Source organism: Sceloporus occidentalis, unplaced genomic scaffold (assembly GCF_023333645.1).
Source record: "Sceloporus occidentalis isolate IW3139 unplaced genomic scaffold, rSceOcc1.0.p SCAF_18, whole genome shotgun sequence".
In the NCBI taxonomy this organism is placed as follows: domain Eukaryota; kingdom Metazoa; phylum Chordata; class Lepidosauria; order Squamata; family Phrynosomatidae; genus Sceloporus; species Sceloporus occidentalis.
Window position 1 is genome coordinate 1,892,537 of NW_028316998.1, and position 19,510 is coordinate 1,912,046.

Genomic DNA, 19,510 nt, shown 5'->3' on the forward strand with positions numbered 1-19,510 from the left:
TTTATCACCTCATTTATCTAATGAAGCGTGAAAGAGGCCATGAATAAAGAAGAGAGGTGACAACTGATGGTAACAGTCGGGGAAACTCACAATTCCGGGTCACTGGACAAGGTAACAAGAGCCGGAGCAACTCGCTTGTCAACTAAGGTTTCACGCATGCCTCGTAGAATCAGCTGTAACGGTCAACATGCAATGAAAAAGGGTCTGGTAAACTGTTACAGGAACGTGTGTTAGGAGTTAGCAGTGGCTGTGGATGGGCAGATACACCTATCTCAGCTCTCTCTTTCTTTATTGTTCCAGAAGAACTTTACAGATATCGCTCCCCCCCCCCCCCCCGAGAATAGAATAAAGATAATAAGCATCATACCACTTGAAAGACATGACCCAAAAGTCTATGGAGACCAATAAAAAGGGACCAGTTTGTGGTGGTAAAGTGTTTCTTTATAAGAAACCTCACTAAAAAATTGAAACTAAAAGAACATTTACAATACTTTACAACTTTTTTCACAGACTGATGGGTTATTTCTTACAATGAGGATGCTTTCGATATAAAGCAGCGAGAAAACTTACATTTCAGGATCACTTGAGAGAGTAATGAGAGCAGGCACAACTCGCTGAGCTACCAAAGTCTCATTCACCCCTTTCACCAAAAGCTGATTTACCGGAGAGCGGTGCCACGCGTGTTGCAGATTTAGCAGAGTCAAATGCGGAGGGAATGACATTGAGCCAGATATAAGGGGGAGAAAAAACAAAATGCAAACAAAAAAAATCAAAAAGCTAGGCAACTATTTCCACACTAAAGCATTGTATCGGCAGGGAAAGAAGGAGAAGATGAAGAAACACAATAAGAACCAAGATGTTACTCTTAAAAAGAAAAGGCAAGCAACCAAATCTTTTCAATGCATTGGATTAATCTGTAAAATATCCAGTTCCATACTACTCTCCTTGGTACGTCATGACAAATAAAATGCTTCCACTACAATTTCTACATGTAGCAAAACAAATATAGTTGGTAGTGGGTGACCAAGGACAGGAACTACACTTCAAAAATATTTCAGCAGTATATACAAAGTATCCCCTTTAAACCAGAAAATACACTGGGGAAGTATGTATTATAAGTGAATTTGATATAAAGTTTGAAATGTAGCGTCAGCACCATACCAACTATCAGAATGATCATGGCGATTGGGCAAGTCCAGTGGTTACTATGGTGATAACTAATTTCAAACTTCACACAAAAATCACTTTTTATAAATAACCTCAGCCGTTTTTTTAAGCTGTTTATACAACTCTCGACTTGTGCCGACAATATCAAAGCCCTGTTGCTATATAATCCAATACACTAGTGAACAAAAAGAGTATTTCCTTTGAGTCAAGCAATCTTTCACTAGCTTCACCATTATTACCTAAATGGTGACATCAGATTGTTAACGAATGGGTACAGAAATTCAAGAAATCAAGACTCTAATTTAAAATAATTGCATGCATTCTGCATACAAATCCCAAAGACCATGCTTATCGTGTGCCTGAGCACCTTGATATATTGAGCCAGATCGGTTATGTAAGAGAAATTAAATTTAACTTGCCCAAAGTTACCCTGAAGTGCCAACACACGCGGTTTACGTGCCAGTAAAATTGTTAATACATTAATAATGCAGCATCACGATAAAAGCTGTGAAGAGGTCTGTTTCTTCCACCAGCTCATGGTTGCCACACAAGCCAAGGGGGGTGACATAACCTCTTCTATTAATATCAATGTCCTCTAATGCAAACAGGCAAGCAAAAAAGCTAAAGCCAAAAAGTAGAGATCACGTAAGAATACCTCTTTACATATGGGGGCGGTGAGGATAGACATAAGCCTTATCCTGAAGGCTAAGATTTAAGGTCTAGCAGATGAAATTTATATTTTGCTATGTTCAAATCAACATCTCAGCAGTAGGGCTGCAACCAACGATTATTTTCATAATCGATTAGTTTTGATTAATGAGATAAAAAATATGCCAATTTTTTTTATTTAAAATAAATTTAACGAGGTGACCAGGGAGTCTTCTTCACTCACCTCCGAAGTAGCATCTATCTGTTAAACCTTAAAATAATAGTTGGCCTGGGTACAGCACAAACTAACAGATAATGAAAATAGTTGTCAACATTATCGATTTAGTTGATTAGTTGTTTCAGCTCTATTCAGCAGTAATATTTGGGGAAACAGAGTATAGACCACACACACACACACACACACACACACACACACACACTGGTGATGGTATGTGAATCTAACTTCAAACATGCAGAATGTTCATATTTCTTGCATATTTAATACATTTGGAGTTTACATTTTTTATTAGATCAGGAAAAGAAACATGATCAAGTTTTCTTTTCCATCTAGATATATTGGATAACCACAGGTCACAAAATTGGTTTGAGAAGTCAACCACACCATTGTTTTCTCGTAACGAGTGATTGTGTAATTCTGTTCCACCAACCAAAGCAGGGATTTAATGCAGAATGTAATTTCTATGAGATGTTGCAAAGCAGACCGATATCTGCTTTCCTTATCGTCTAAATAAAAATAGACACGGTAGGCTCTTCAATATCTCTTGCGTTAACAATTGATTCTGGAAAATCCCTTTTATCTCGAAGAGAAATTGTTGTTAATGACACAAATCTATCATTACACTGCCATGATTTCGCTTTCGCCAGGTGCAGACTGTCATATTTGACAGTATGCGACCCGCATAGCATGCATGCTATGCAGGTCGCATGCCAAGTACACATTATCATGTACAATCTCTTGACAAATAGGCAGATATCTGAACTTTATTCCTGTTAGTTTAGGTAAATTAGGGGTGAGAGCTCACTTCTCTGAATTTGAAAGGGTGATAGCAGTCTTTGGGATTAGTATGGAAATTCACAGTACAAGCATCTGGAATATTTTAATAATTAATACAAAAAAAAAAGAAAAAAGCTCTTATCACACAAATATCACAATGTTTTCTGCCTCATCTCACAGCACACTTTATCAATGAGAAAACAATACATTAACAGATATTTAAATAACATTCTCAACAGTTGTTAGGGAAATTATCACTGACCTCAAACATTCTGGCTGCAGTGCATCTAACAAGTGCAGACGTGTGGACAACCCCATACCAAAGCACAGTTAGCAGCAGCTCGTGGTACGCAGGGTTTGTGCTAGGAAGAAAGCAAAACTGTTACGAATTCATACGTGGGGCAAATACTTGTACTTGTGAGCATGAGGAAATAACTTTAATGGAGAACTCTTTCATATAATGTTAGAAAAGTATCTTTATTAATCCCATGCAATAGCACAGAAAGCAGAAACACATTTGTTGTCCCAATGCACCAAGACGCAGTGAGCACCAAAGCAAAGTTATAAAGGGAACCAAAGGATCCAGATTCTTAAGGAGGATGGATATCAGACTGTCCAATTTAACTAGCAGCCAAGAATAAAACAAGAGCATAAAACTGATTCCTGAAAGAAAGTGTTGAAAATTTCCACAAAAAAACAAACAAACAAAAAACACAACAAAAAAAAAGTTAAGATTGTTCCTGCTCCCATTATATGTAATCTAGCAGTAACGGGAATAATACAAATGTAAAAAATTTGCTTACCCTAGTTCCACAAACGATGCCTTTAAGCTATCTAGCGACGCATGTGATAATGAAAGCATGGTCATTACGTCTTCAAGGAAACCAACCAGCAGTTTACGGTCTTCTTCCTGTAAGATGCATGATATGGCAGACAGTGACTTACTCATAACCTAAACATCAGATAATCTTAGCCAGATAATGTGTTCACATGGAAACCTTATAAAATTAATCTCTATATGTCATCTGACTGGCCCTTCAATCCAAAAATATGGCTGTTTTGTAAATAAAACACACTAAGCACTCTATCCAGGGCTGCCCAAAAATGACCCACCAAAAAAGCCAAAGCAAGCCCAAAATCCACTAATTTTGTAAATGCTGCTTAAAACTCTAGGTCTAAATAGCTATATGTGAAATTACAAGTAAAGTACCTACACAAAAAAGGGAAGGGGGGCTTCTTATAGCATCCCACAACAGAATGGTGTCCATGAAATTCGGTATTGGATCAGATTTGTGTTAGGCTAGAGCTACAAGTTATGTAATAAAGGTCTAAAATCAAATAAACTACCAGCATACTTTGCACAGCACCAATGAGTATGGTTAGGGGATTTATTAAAGGAACAATCATGTTCAATGTAATTGTTAAGCTGTTCCTTTAAACCACATGGCTCTGCTCCAGGCTTAATGGACGGGCCCCCATGTATCTAGGCATAGATGAGTAGTGGGGCTGCCTGCCAGGATGCGGTAAATAAAACAAGTGAGTTAGCTGAAAAAATGTATCATTTCAGCGAAAGAAAAAATACCAGCGTGGCAAACATTATTTGTCTCACTGAGCCACGAGGAAAAAAAGTATCACTAACCCAAGAGTATCTATAGCACTATGTAGGTAAAAACAATTATGTACAATACAAACGGCTTACCTGATTATAACATGTAAGCACTCCAGTTGCATAAATAGGAACTGTGGCCTTTGTAAGAACTCCATTCCCTGCGGCACAATCTAAGCCAAAAATCATATAAAGATTAAATGATAATAGTACCAAAGGAAACATGTTTATAAGGAATGTATTAAAAAATACTAACTTAGTCTGAGAAAAGTGATTTCTCACATTGGACTAGATTTGTTTCTGGGTCTGTCCACAATATGGCATTTATAAACAGAAAAAATACTTAACCTTTTTAAAACCTGTGGATCCCAAAAAAGTTTAAAAAAAAAAATGAATTAAAAAAGTATTTTTTTCTGGAGATAGTTTGACATTGCGTTGGTAGTTGTCTAGCAGATGTATTTGCAAGTCAACCTCCTGACATCCCAATTGAATTATTTCATAATAAACATTCAAAGTAAATGAACTGTAAAGTATACCTTTCACCTTACATAAACCTGCATCCAACAAATATAAAAATATTAAGTGAAAACCTGCTCACCTTTGAAAAAACAGGTGAAAAGTATTATTACGCAATGGCTTATTTCGGAAATGTGTCCCTATAAGTTGGTGTAACGTTAAAGGGAAATATTAATCATAACACACAATGCTCCAAAACAGGCAATCATTTCTTGATTTTGCCTAAAATTGCTATCTTGAAACTAAAGTGTTCTTGGATTGGAATACAGAAAGGAACCTGGTGGTCTGGTTAGTGAAGCTCCTCTGGCACCAAAGTTGAAGTATAGGATCGAAGCTATCTGGTCGTAAATAGAAAGATCACACTATTTTTATTTCATTTATAGATTAATAATGATGTGTTTTATAAATGAGCGTTAAAATCTTAGCGAGGTTATGTTAGAACAGGCTTAGATCAGTCCCAGTAGGGAAAAAAAAATATAGAATTTCTGCCAGCCAGCTAGTGAAGTTACTGCACTGTACACATTCAGATTATATACAATATATATATATATAATATACAGCACTTACCAATATTTTCCTCAGACAGTCTTAAGATTTCCTGGAACTGTGGCTTAACCTAAAGGTGATTGGGACAGTTAGTTTAACAATCATATAATACATTACACAGACCCTGCTCCAAGAGTCATCATCTGGGAAGGTGAATATTTTCCTACAAGTCAAACACAAATGTATTTTTACCTTGGTGTTTGTGAATATTTTTCCAAAAGTTCTGCACAGTCTCCAGAAAAACCTTGAAAACTCATGAACACAGGCTGTGGACCCCACATTGATTCGGCCAACTATTTCTATAAGCTGTGGGAGTCTAGGAATTGAAAGGAAAAGGGTTGAATTTGATGAAGTAGTAAGATTTGATACTGGTTTTTTTTTTAATGATAATTGCAATATTAGAAGTATTCAGGAACACTAAATCCCCCCAAACACAAGTACAGGCTACTAACAAAATGCTGTAAATCAGAACCATATTTTTCCATGGGCCGATTCAGTTTAGAACTTAGTAACACATTCTGTGTTCTACAGATTTTCAATAAAAATTTCATTATTAAGCCTTTTGTCAAAATATGGTATATTGATCCAGATGGCTTCTGGTATTTCAAGACCATCATAAAGGTTCTATGTAATCTAGCGGATGTAAACGCAGCTTTAGAAACATTAAACTGTTCACTGACCAAACCCTTCCCAGAAATCATTTTTCATGTAATATTTTTAGCTGTCATTTTGCCTACGACACTGGCACAGAGACTGAAAAAACCCGAAACAGCTCCTTGAATGTTTAATTATTTTCTTCTGAAGGATTATTAGCAAAGATAAGCGACAGATCTGCGAAGGTTCATTTGCTTAGCGCTTTAGAAAGTTCTATTGATGTTTTGCACACATGGAACAGCGCCGTTAATTTCTGCTATGCTTTGATTTTACAATTCACTAGACATGGTATGCCATGGGTATAGCCAAATGTTCAGATTTGTTTTGTAATTATGGGTGGTGTTAAAGGAGTAGGTGCTACTACACGCAGGTAATCTACTCACAGTTGATTAACGACCCAGAGTAAACTCTCCCAGCCTGTGGTCCCTTCATGTTCCAGTTGGTAATCATACAGCTGTAAGAGCACGGCCAGCTGCTCCCGACTCCCAATGATGGTTGCAACATCCTGAAGAGGGGACACTGGTCGGGGAAACCTAGTGACTGAGAAGTACAAAAGACACAAACAGTGTCAAGGGCAAAGTCAAGGGAGCTTCCCCCCCCCCCCAAAAAAAAGGGGGCAGTATTAGGCTTGGAAAAAAGCTTCAACTGTCTGATCTAGTATAAATATAAAATAGTATGTTGAAATACAAAAAATTATATGGCAATATAAGAATATTAAAAGACATTGAGGGTTTAGGAGCGGTGAATAAAACATTTTGTAACAGTGTTCATTTGGCAGACTGTGGTGTGCCTTAAAGCACTGAGAAAGAGCTGTGATCGATTTCACAAATATAGCAATCATTAAAGTTTAGAAGTCTAATATATATTATTTTCACTTCAAACCAAGTAAATGTATATTTCGCAACAAACATTTAGTAAAGGCAAATTCACCTCATATTATATAAGGGCAGTTTCTTATGCCAACTGTGATCTAATGTGCATTTGGTGCTAGTGTCCCTTCTCCTACTGGCATGGGTGTGTACAAGCATGAATGTGTACAAGCATGAATGTGTACAAGCATGAATGTGTACAAGCATGAATGTGTACTCCTGTCTTACACCGTTATACACACAAATTTATATATATATATATATATATATATATATATATATATATATATATATATATATATATATATATATATATATATATATAGTGTATATGTAGTGTTTTATTAATTGCCCCCCAATACTTTGGCCCTGTCCCCCCCCCCATGTGCCCACCGAAATATGAAAGCTGGAGACGCCACTGTCCGCAATAGATCATCATGCTTGATAATCTATAAACAATTGGAAGCAGTGACAGACGACATTGTTGTGAATTGGTTAAATAAAGGAAAAACGCCAAAATGAAATAAAGACAAAATTAAGAAAATAGAATGGAATGCACTAGAGAGACAAGCTGTGTATTAAAAAAAGGGCAAAACAAGCGGTATGTCAATGAGAGAAGCTGAAACAAGATTCAGACAATGTCTTGCATAATGCTAGTCTGTAAGGAATAGAAAACGCCATAATACATAGTTAATACATAGTATTTTAGTTTCCATACTGAATATTTGCTTATGTACCACACTGCTTAGATAACACAATAAAATGACACATATGAACAACTGCTTCTCTAAATTTATATAAAAATAACAAAAAACCCTTGACTCAAAGCCACAAGCCGGAACCAGTTTCTGAAGAAAAAAAACGTTTGTAATGGGCTGGCCACTGATCTTTTGCAATACCTCGCTGCTCAAGGATTTCCACATTGTAGCTTCAGTCTGTGGTAACCGTTTGTAAAAGCTATACCAGTAATTATTCCTTTAACCAGACTTTTCCCCATGTCTGTTTTTTTAAATGAGCCATAGCTGTAATGAGCAACCAATAGAAAATATCAAAATGTACAGTACTCCACTAGTTTGTGCAAGTAATTGTGCTACAATTTTGCAAAATTGTCACTTTTATACATAACCCCTAACACCAATCCCAAGAGCAACCACTGTGTATCACATCAACGTCAAGACAACATTGTGAGCCCATACTCTATATCTGGATTGGTTTCATAGATCCACCTGCATTTCTAGGTTAACATGCTATGTATTTAAACAGTGTTCAATAGAGTTCATTCAAAGTAATTTGAATATCTAGCTGCACACCTAATAATGATTCCACAGAGAGAATCGGCTCTGGCCACTTTAGGAGGCAAAGTGAGTTGAGGAGACGTAAATGTCTACAAGGAATGAAGATCTTTGTTTGGTGCCAGCAGTGTGACTACCTGTACAGCTCTCATATTACTGGGATCAAATCAGTCTTAAATATATGCTGGTTTTTGAATTTTACAGAGATCTAGAGATTATTCAAGTTATTTTGTTGCTTATTATTATTATTATTAAAAGGTTTTAATGAATATCTTTAATACTAGTTCAGGACCATCTGTCTGGGTGTAGGGCTAAATTGGTCCACAGGTAGCATTTTAAAATACGCAGTCTCATCAAAAAAAACACACATAAATCTTTGACCTAGCCTAGAAAGTTGACTGCAATGAACTAAATGTCAGCAGCTTTAACTATGGGTTATTGGACATGTGCCTACTGATGGTATATTTGCAGCCTTCACCTCTGTTAATAATTCTGTTATTACCCAAATTACAGAGGTGTGGCATCTTGCCTATGTGAAAAAAAAGCGTTTTTAGGAGAGCATATTCTGCAAGTACTGGAAATTATTTATTTTGAAAGAACTCCTGAGAGCGTAAATGAGAGGCATAGGGAGGTCTCCATGGAAATTAAGGGCTTCCATCACACGTTCCTTGAAAACAATCCTTTATTATAAATACATTAAAATTCTAAGCGCCACATGTGTGGTGGCTGTTCCCTTGTTTTTGCCGATTCTGATAGTATCTTCAATAAAGGATAGATTTTAGGGAACATCTGCTGGAAGCCCTTCATTTCCGCGGAGAGCAAGGTGTATACGTCTGTTGCTGATTTGAAGGAAAGAGCGTCGTTTATACCAGATATCCAGATGCTTGGGCTGTTGTACACAGAAGCAGAGCCATTTATCACCATCTTATCTTAAGGGGGCTAAAGATCAGCGAGCGGCATCATATATTCTTACAGGTGTTCTAAAGATATCGGTTGCCATACAGGTTCCCTTAGGAAGCTAAATAAATACATTTAAGCCCCTTACAAAATAACTTAAATCCTTCTGATTCTGATAGGTTCTCATAATGTTTGACATATCACAGTAAGTGACAAAAAAACCCCCCAAAAAATACCTTGATATCACATGTTTACACAGCCTTAAGTATTTTAAAGTTAGTTATTCGTATTAAACTGAGCTTCAGCCCTTAAAAAATACGAAATGGTTTATTTATTACTCATGAAAATTGTATGCCCATAATACGTATACGAACCAGCAAAACAATTTTTAACGTGCTGTAAGATGATGGCAAACTGATTATTGAGAATGTGTTATGTATGAAATAATTGCAGATGTTGAAATATGAAAGATATCACAGTATCCATTGAAATATACGGTTCATCTTTTGTTTTTTCTTCTTCATTCTGAATAGTAATTGCTGGTACTGTTACAGCAGACCTGGGCAAAGCACGGCCCGCGGGCCACATCCGGCCCGCTGAATAGCTCGGACCGGCCCGCAAGGAGTGTCCTGGTGACTCACCAATGAGTCCGGTGTCCCCCCCCCGCCCCGGTCACTTACCTTAAACTCCTGTGTTGGAAGCGTTTGTCTCGGGTGCCGGCGCTTTACGCTGGGCGCCGGCATATGACGTCAGACGCCGGCGATCAGCAGTGAAGCGCCGGCACCCGAGACAAACGCCTCACGCTTCCAACACAGGAGTTTAAGGTAAGTGACCGGGGCGGGGGGGGAGATCCTGAGAAGGGGGGGTTAGGGAGTTAGAGGGGAGATACTGAGAAGGGGGGGTTAGGGAGTTAGAGGGGAGATACTGAGAAGGGGGGTTAGGGAGTTAGAGGGGAGATACTGAGAAGGGGGGGTTAGGGAGTTAGAGGGGAGATACTGAGAAGGGGGGTTAGGGAGGGAGGTCTTACTGTGTGTGTGTGTCTTACTGTGTTTGTGTGTGTGTGTCTTACTGTGTGTGTGTGTATCTTACTGTGTCTGTGTGTGTCTTACTGTGTCTGTGTGTGTCTTACTGTGTCTGTGTGTGTCTTACTGTGTCTGTGTGTGTCTTACTGTGTCTGTGTGTGTCTTACTGTGTCTGTGTGTGTCTCACTGTGTCTGTGTGTGTCTCACTGTGTCTGTGTGTGTCTCACTGTGTCTGTGTGTGTCTCACTGTGTCTGTGTGTGTCTCACTGTGTCTGTGTGTGTCTCACTGTGTCTGTGTGTGTCTCACTGTGTCTGTGTGTGTCTTACTGTGTCTGTGTGTATCTTACTGTGTCTGTGTGTGTCTTACTGTGTCTGTGTGTGTCTTACTGCGTGTGTCTTACTGTGTTCATAGCTTATTCAGTTATTGTAATAAATATTTTAGCCCATTTTTTAGCTCAAAATATTTTTTCCTTTTTTTTCTCCTCTAAAATCTAGGTGCGTCTTATCAGCAGGTGCGTCTTATAGAGCGAAAAATACGGTATGCACTCCGAAGCCTTGTTCATTTTGTTCACTTCTGTGCTGTGCTAATAGTTATTCAGGCCTTACTTATTCAAGCACCTCTACCAATGACGTAGGCTTGAATAACTTTATTAAACAGCACATAAGTTAACAAAATGGACAAGGCTTCGGAGTTTGTAGTTTGTAGAGGTCTGGCCCTCTAAAACCATTCCAATTTCTCATGTGGCCCCATGGGAAAATTAATTGCCCACCCCTGTGTTACAGAGACCGTTAATGATATGAAAATATTTGGGACTACCGAAAAATATATATAGTTTGGGGGAAAAAAAAATGCTGTAGTCTAAGAACACAAGGGATGCAATAGGCAACATGTCCTCTGGTGTAAAGCAGTTTTAAACTTGGCACAGGAATGCAGTATACAAGTAGAAATTGATTGGCAGAATGTACATTGTGTGTCGCTTATAATAAAACTTTTTAATTTACTTAGTAAAAAAAAACAAAAAAAAAAACAGGGCAGCATACAGTTAAGCAGGGATTAGGCACACTGGGCACATGGGTGAATAATGCGGAAATCATTTTAAAAGCAATAGAATGCATATAATCAAAAGGTATAAAAGTAGCAAATAAACCAGAGAGGATAGCGGCTCAGGATATTACGAAGCCTCACATGTCAGGACAGTTGAGTCAGACAGTCACAAAGGCAGTAAATCTATTTTAAGTGCTAGTAGACAGAAGAAGGCTAGGAGCTGGAAAATTCAGATCAATCTTTGTTTGGCAACCACTGCCGTCCTACTTAGAGCTCACCAGAAAAAGGTCTATATTTGCCAGTGTTTGCAAAGGGCTATGTAAGACACACAGCTCCAGACCACAAAGATCAAGATCGTCTGACAGACGGAATCATGCCCTGGCAAAGATGGAGATGGTGGATATTTTAAACAAGACGAGCCTTGCCATTGACTACTAACAAAGTTCCCCAAGCCATCCAGTAACTTGCAGAGTTTTTTAAGAAACGATCTGCAGAAAACCTGGGCCCCAACAGTTTAGGTTCGATGATGCATTCTCCCGTTCAGCGGACTAGCACACCATGGCAAATAAAGGTCAAGTTGGAATGCGCTCAAAGGGCGCAAACATTCACCCTCGACACTTGGGCACACATGTACAGCAGACAGGTTGGCGGAGGTGACACACATGTTCGTTTCACCAGCCACTGAAACAAAACGTAGTGGCTGTTCCTTTAAATCACAGTTTAAGCATACCTTCTATTTGCTGTATTTCACCCTGAAGCTTGGCTTTACTTGTAAACGGTGCGTTCTGTAACACACTTGCAAATAACGAAGGAATAAGGGATTGCAAGGCAGACAGATACATGTGCAGCTTATGCTCGTCCAGTCCGTGTTCTCCTTCCTAGAAGGAAAAAAAGTGCATCTTTTAAATAAGTAAATTATAAAGATAAGGGCAGCATAAACAATGGCACTAATAAAGTAATCTGTTACACGAACAGCGATGGCAGTATGTTAGGCTACTGTACAGATTTTTTTTTTTTTTTTTAATCGAGCAGGTCTGCACTCTGTGTCGTTGCCATTATTTCAATTATTTTCCATTTTAGCAATTTAATGGATGGCTATGGAATAAAAGTATTTACACATCTTGGCATTTAGTTTCTTGAAATTCTATGTTTGGATCTTGTTTTTAATCCACCATGTACAAAAGTAAAAGCTTATTCTGAAAATGTGACATCAAACGAGATAGTATCTGTGTATGCATTAGACTTGAAATGAGAGGTAGATAAGGTCATTAAGAAGAATGCAGCCAACAAGGCCTTGTCACGCACCCTGAGGAGTTTTTCAATTTTGCAGAGGAGTGTAGGAATGAGGTGAGCTTGAAGGTTTCCCAGTTCCATGGTCCATGCAGCATAGGCTGGTAAAAACACTTGGTGAGTGGCACTCACAACCCTTTCTGAAGGATCGCCTAAAGCAGTCAAAAGAAGCTCAAAACCCTGATGGGAAGAACAAAAAACAAGACGTTACAGCTACACTAATCTGAAGATACACAAATCACAGATAAGCATGTACCTATATTCCTGCCTGGCTAAACTAGTTTCACAAACATGATTCCTTGTAAGAGAACACAAAAAGATCACCTCTAATTACCATTACTCAAAGCCATATCTCAAGTTTTAAGTGTATAATAAATACAATGAAAATACACATATTCTAAAGGATTGAAGAAAAAAAAAAAAGAGGCTTAAAGTTTTAACAAAACATACCTGTTGGTATTTGTCAGGATCATCGATGTATCCCATAATTATCCCCAGGCTTTTAATCACAGCCTCCCGTACCATGTCAGCCTTATCTTCCATTAACATTTGTTGCAGCATTGACAGCACGAGTGAGCTCCTAATCTCCTTCTGGAAGTACAGCGTTTCTTGCCATTGGTAACATTTTCAAACAAAGCAATCACTCTCATTAATACAGTAGCTAAATACAGCTTCCCAAAATCTCGGCCCAATTCTCACAGTGAGATTAAATGGTCTTTCCTATGTGAGAATCAATTACATTTTGGTGAAGTATACACAAGTTACGAAACTACCACTACCAAGCAATTTCTCCATACACCAGGGCAAGCAATAAACAGGTCAACTCTAACGTTCTCTGCTCTTAGTCACAGGTGGATTATATTAAGACAACTTACAGGGAGATAAGGAGCCAGGTCCCCACAAGATTCTGCCACGAGAAGCCTTCTTTCTGGATATTTATGATTAATCTGAAAGAATGAACAAGATCTTTAATATTCCTGGTCATTAGGGAAAGGAAAATCGAATCACAAATTAAAACATTCCTACACACAAACTATCTTATCTATTCCGGATCTACCCCATTAAGGAAGTCTTCTGAAGCATTTATGCTCTCGAGTATGGCTAGAGGAGACCTTAAAATACTAAACATTTAGGAAATGCCAGTTTATCTTGCTTGTCATAAAGATAGAATAGACAAACTATTTGTTAGTAGTCTATGGTGTGCTTTTTCTTCCTAACTGTGCTTGTATTTAATCAAGAATGTAAGCCAATGAGCCAAGCTCTTCTAACCTTTTATTAAATACTGTATATTTATTAGGAAAATATCCAGAACCTCTCATTTTTATTAAGAGGATTAAGACACAAACGCATTTACACAGCGGCCAATCCATATTTTACATAAGTTACAATGTAACATCTAAGTAGTGCTAATTATCCCTCTTACAATTAAGTTGAATATCAAAAACAAAATGGTCCACTTTTGAAGGATTATGGTAAAACAATTCTATTAGATTTTGCAGTTTTGTTTCTTAGGAAAAATGTAGAGATATATACACACATATACATATACACATATATATATATACACACACACGAATATATATAATTTGTAAATACTATTTGCATTTTGGGAATGTGAGCTACCCGTGAGCTAATTATTTTACCCAATGAAAGTATCTTACTTGCTCCCAACATTGTGGTAAAAGTTCTGCTTCCACTCGAGTTGGTCCAACATGACGGGCAAATGCCACGCATCCAGTCAAAATCATTTGTCTGCATGGGAAGAATTATTAGTGGTTTGAGGAGAATGCAGAATTGATAATGAAACAAACTTTAAATTACCGGCTGTCTCTTGTTAATATTTTGCCAAACATGAAATGTCAGTTTCCCCATATTTTTAATGCATTTTACTGCAAGCAAATCGATGCAGGTATTCCTTAGAAACCGGAGACTTCTTGCCAAGTAGTGCTCCCACTGAAATCAATGAGTAGCAGCAGTCAATCAGACGTATGCTAGCTGAGCACTGGTTTTACTAGCATACATGTGAATGGCTGCCGCTACTTCAACTGATATTAGTTGGTGCTTCGATTATTTTAATATAGGCATTATAAATGGGCTCCAGTATGCATTAAAAAATAAAATATCATTTAAGGACAGACTGTATTTTTTATTCATGTTTAGAATTTATGAGTAAACTGCGAGGCACAGCGACAGACTCTACTGAAATATCCTAATAAGAGATGGTATTGTTTTTTTACTTGACCCCAAGGGGTTATATTGAATTGCTTTTAGATGGGCACTGAGACATAGCAAAAACACAAAAATTACCCTTGATGGGTTAATTTAACAACTCCCATAACTGCCTTCCTTTTGATGGTGCGCAGGGAATCATGGAAGCTGCACTTAACAGCTGTAGAGCTTTATGTCAGACTGGGCTTCTGACACCGGTAGGGGGCATATTAAATGTTCGCAAAGCTCACAATCCTCTTATGTTATCAAAATTATTATTGTATCACACTGTGAACACACATACCTTTGTTCATCATCGGGCCGCTTAATTAAATTGAACAGTATATGCAAGAGCTGGTCTCTTTCTTTGGGCTCAGGGTGGAGGCAGGCTGTGCAGAGTATAAGCGGTATCAGCTCCTGCACATCAAAGAGAATGGAAAGAGGAAAAAGTCAAGAGATGAGCCAATGGCAGAAATACAGTAAACACAATGAATTACGATGCACAGGCATGATCCCAGAAGTAAACCACGGACTGTGTTCTGTTGTAGGATTGACCCGACAGATGGCAAAGCAGGCTTTCCAATGTGTACAAACAACTCACCTGTGGCTCATATACTGTAAAGTAGGAGACATTTCTCATCAAATGATACTGGATAAATACACATATTGGAACGCCCAAAACATTATCATTGACAGGACGATCTAGCAATAGTTATCTGTATATGGATATGTGTATATCAAGAGCATTCATTTTTCTGGAGAACAAAAACATTCCATGAGCTGCCTGGTTCTTTGCTCTATACCCTTCCTAAAGTGTTGCTTATAAAAGTTTCCCATCAAATGTCTTAAGATTCAAAATTTACGGTGACAAATTTATTGCTGTGGTATATGGTGACGCACTTTCATACACACACACACACAATTGTGCCAAAAAGCTGGGAGTATTAACACTAAGGGCTGCATGAACATATGGACCAGAACCGGGGCATAATAAAACTTATTTCACAATTTCTTGGGAGCACGTGAGGGTTTTTTTCTGGCAGTTTATCCACAGAAACACACAAAGAAATTAACATAGCTGTGGTATAATGTACTACGCTATAATAACAGCTTTGCAAACCAAATGAAAGCTCAAAATGAAAGAAGAAGCTGTGCTAGAAATTAAAGGACAGACTAGGCAGAAAAATATGAAGTTTATGCAGATTCCTCCAAGACGTATCTCCACACGAGCAACAAAGAAATAAAAATAAATGTGGATGGGTTAAATATAATATAAATATGAGTGCAAGCCCTGGGGGCTTTGATTGAATCCTTGAGTCAACAAAGAATTATTACGAGCCGACTTTCACCCCTCACCATGACATCTTTGCTTATGCTGCCATCCTGTGGGTTCAGATGCAAAATACACACAATAATAATAAACATTGTACATTATAATAATTTACGGCAATGTCCTGCCAATGCATTTGGTGAAAACCACCTAAAACAGAGTGTTAATCCTAAGTGTCCCTCTGACACACAAACCATTCTGCCCTCCTTTCCTCCCTTGAAGTCACTCATTTGTAGGAGGTAAGAATGCTTAGTGGTTATGAGTATCGGTGTTCTATATCCCTAAACTCCACAACAGTGTGAAAAGAAACAGGGGAAACCTGGTTTATACATTAAACTGCGCACATTATGTTAAGTCACATAACTGTTGATACGTCACAAAGTCACATAAGTCTCCTAAAGGCTCATTTGAAATGTCGAGAGATGTAGGGGTGCCAAGTCTTTGCACAGTTTATGTTTAGAAATGAATGAAAGGAATATACAGTTCATCTGTGAGCCAAAAAGTATATAAAATCCAGGCATGAGCGAGATGAAAAGATCTAGATAAAAAGTCTTCTCTACCACACAATTTACCGTTTCAAGAGCTTGAATAAAAAAACAAAAACAACTATTACAAGACAATGTAGACAATGACTAACGCATAGTACAGGCAAAAAACGGACCTTAAAGAATTTGTGAGGATTCTGATGAAGGGTACTATGAATATTAATGGAAGGCAAGTTTACTAAGTGAGCTGCAATGTATTTAAACAGTAACTCCCATCTTGTTTTTATATCAATGTTTACTGCCCTATGGTTGTAAGGACTATGCAAGTAGTATTTGTTAAAAAATAAAAAAAAGTCACAAAAATAGTAAATTATTTCTACATTTAACATGAGTACTCACCTACCCATGATCTTCTGCTATTTCAGGAGCTAATTCTCATGATCTGCAAGCATCTTGTAGACTGGAAAACACCACCACCCTAAGCATCTGGTAACTTTCTATCTCTAAATTTGGTTAACCTTGCTTCATTTGATGTGGTTTTATTTCTTGCTTTCCTTTCTGTATACACTCATAAGTCTTAATTTGTACAGACAGGAGAATAGAATTCTACTACATTTTGTACATTTTTATTAGATCTTATATGTGCTATAATATGAGCATTATTAAATTAATAAAGAAAATGTGCAAGGCGATTTTTTTTTTATTTTTTTTATCGGGAGCATATAAATAATAGGGTCAAACGGCCAATTATGTCAGTTCAGGCACTCCTTAGTGTGTAAATTCCAGCTAGGAAAGGGACATGCGACTGTAGCCGCTGCTGGATTTATTGCGGGTCAAGCTGGGGAATCAGGATCTCCCATGTAGTTATTTCATTTATGTAAGAGTTGCTGCTCTTTGCACACATTGCTACGTACCGTACTGACAGTACAAATATGCCACATAAAAGAAAAAAATAAATTGTGGGAGCGCCCCTTTAAATGGTCACCTGCCATAAGCCTGGTTCCTCTACCACCAGTCTGTCTAACTGGATGCAGGGGATACCAGAAAGCATTTCAGTACAACGGGGGAAAGAATTTATACACCGACAGATTTCAGATCAATGACTCATTTAAAGGCAACAAACAGTTCCTGCAACAATAAACTTCAAATAAACTCCAATACACTTAAAAGGTACAAAACCAGTTGTTTTTCCCTATATGTATATTTTATCTGCTATAAATGCATAGTAGGAGACAGATGAAGATTTACAATGCTTGGAAACACTCAAGGTAAATTGCATTGCTACCATATTTACAAGTTTCACTGGGGGTTCTTACATCAGGGATAAGAGGAAATAAAGCTCCCAGCCAAGCAATACATTCTCAGAAATCCAGCACTGATCCAAATATTGACTAACGTATCAGGAATTGGGCTTCCATGTTAGGAACTGGGCTACATCTGAAGGCTTATATACCGAGTACCGCATCTACCTTCACCATTAATTGATTTTAAAAACAGGACCTCTATCGGGATGGAACATACAGTCAGTCAATGGAGAGGACAGATGCTGAAGAATAAACGGAAATGCAGCTAAACAGGATGCAGTGGATTAATGGCATGTTTTACTCACACATAAATGACCACACTGGTTGTATGTGACTGAGAATGGTATAAATCACAATAGTAATATGCATTACAGGATCAGTGCAAGTTTCTAGTACAATAAATAAAGCCCTTGAAAAGATAATGTCAATGCATAGTATAATTTTCACAGATTAGAGGTACACTGTACTGGTTTAAACTGTGAACAACACCAAAATATAAGACACACTATAACGGGTACATGGAGAATTTAAAGCACTATATGTATTAGGGATGCACCGATATATCGGTGGCCGAAATATATCGGCCGAAAAGGGCATTATAGGCAAAATGCCGAAATAAAGAAAAATGACCGAAAATAATAGTCCGCAGGAACCCTGCTGCTTACCTGTGCATTGGTCGAACAGTGTATGAGCAGCGTCTCTTGTACTGGCCAGGAGAAGCAGGAACCCAGCAGAGACACGTCACATGACTCTACTCCGTTCCTTCTTCCCCTGTGCGTGACAAGAGAAGTTGTTCACACAGAGTGCGAGCAACACAGAGGGAAGCAGCAGGGCCCCTGCAAAAGTCTGCGAGTGAGAGATCTGCAGTTCAGGTAAGGGGGTGGGGGAGGGTGTATGAGCTAGCATGCATGATTAAGGGAAGGAATATGAGTATGTGTATATGAACGAGTAAATGAGTGTTTGTGAATGAGTGTGTGTGATAGCATAGATGTGTAGGTGGGGGGAGGATAGCATGGCATAGAGAGGCTGTAATTGTTATTGATTTTTTTTTTCCTATTTTGATTGATTGCTAACAGCAATCACACTCCTATCATGCTGAAATCTGGGTATGCCTGGGCATGATAGGAGTGTGATTGCTGTTAGCAATCAATCATATTTATACCGTATTGGCTCGAATATAGGCCGCACTTCCCCCCCCCCACTTTAAGTCTTTAAAGTGGGGGTGCGGCCTATATTCGGGGTCTAGCGCCCGACGCCTACTCTCCGATACGCTCAGAAAGCCTCCCCTGCCAGCACTTTCCACGGTGGGGGGGGGGGGGGGGGGGCGGTGCCGGCACGGGAGGTTGTCTAAGCGTATCGTGCGGACGGTCACCGGCAGCGGAGGTTGTTTGGCTCGGATATAGGCCGCCCCCGTATATATGCCGCACCCTAAAAGTTTGGTGCTTTTTTAAAGAAAAAGTTTCTTCCACTGTCCTCCTCCTCCTGCCCCCCCTGAGATATGCTGCCACTCTGCCCCCCCCCCCCGACTTACCAGAGCAGACTCCCGGGTGTCTTGCGGGGCAGGCATGGGACATCTACGCAATACGCGTATACAACTTCCGGTGCCGGCACATCCG

At 38.6% G+C, this 19,510-nt stretch overlaps 1 protein-coding gene across 2 annotated transcripts in view; it reads right to left on the reverse strand.

Moving 5' to 3' along the window:
* Window positions 1–19,510, reverse strand: part of LOC149302541 (RAB11-binding protein RELCH homolog) — a 33,566-nt gene that overhangs the window by 12,090 nt on the left and 1,966 nt on the right. For both annotated transcript variants that reach the window (XM_089482250.1, XM_089482249.1), the window contains 13 exons: window positions 15,080–15,192; window positions 14,229–14,319; window positions 13,443–13,514; window positions 13,018–13,158; window positions 12,583–12,747; window positions 12,008–12,155; window positions 6,536–6,692; window positions 5,691–5,814; window positions 5,520–5,568; window positions 4,530–4,609; window positions 3,634–3,740; window positions 3,093–3,192; window positions 571–653 (listed from right to left, as the gene is read on the reverse strand). In XM_089482250.1, the coding sequence (XP_089338376.1) occupies window positions 571–653; window positions 3,093–3,192; window positions 3,634–3,740; window positions 4,530–4,609; window positions 5,520–5,568; window positions 5,691–5,814; window positions 6,536–6,692; window positions 12,008–12,155; window positions 12,583–12,747; window positions 13,018–13,158; window positions 13,443–13,514; window positions 14,229–14,319; window positions 15,080–15,192 (1,430 nt within the window). The remainder of the gene's footprint in view (window positions 1–570; window positions 654–3,092; window positions 3,193–3,633; window positions 3,741–4,529; window positions 4,610–5,519; window positions 5,569–5,690; window positions 5,815–6,535; window positions 6,693–12,007; window positions 12,156–12,582; window positions 12,748–13,017; window positions 13,159–13,442; window positions 13,515–14,228; window positions 14,320–15,079; window positions 15,193–19,510) is intronic.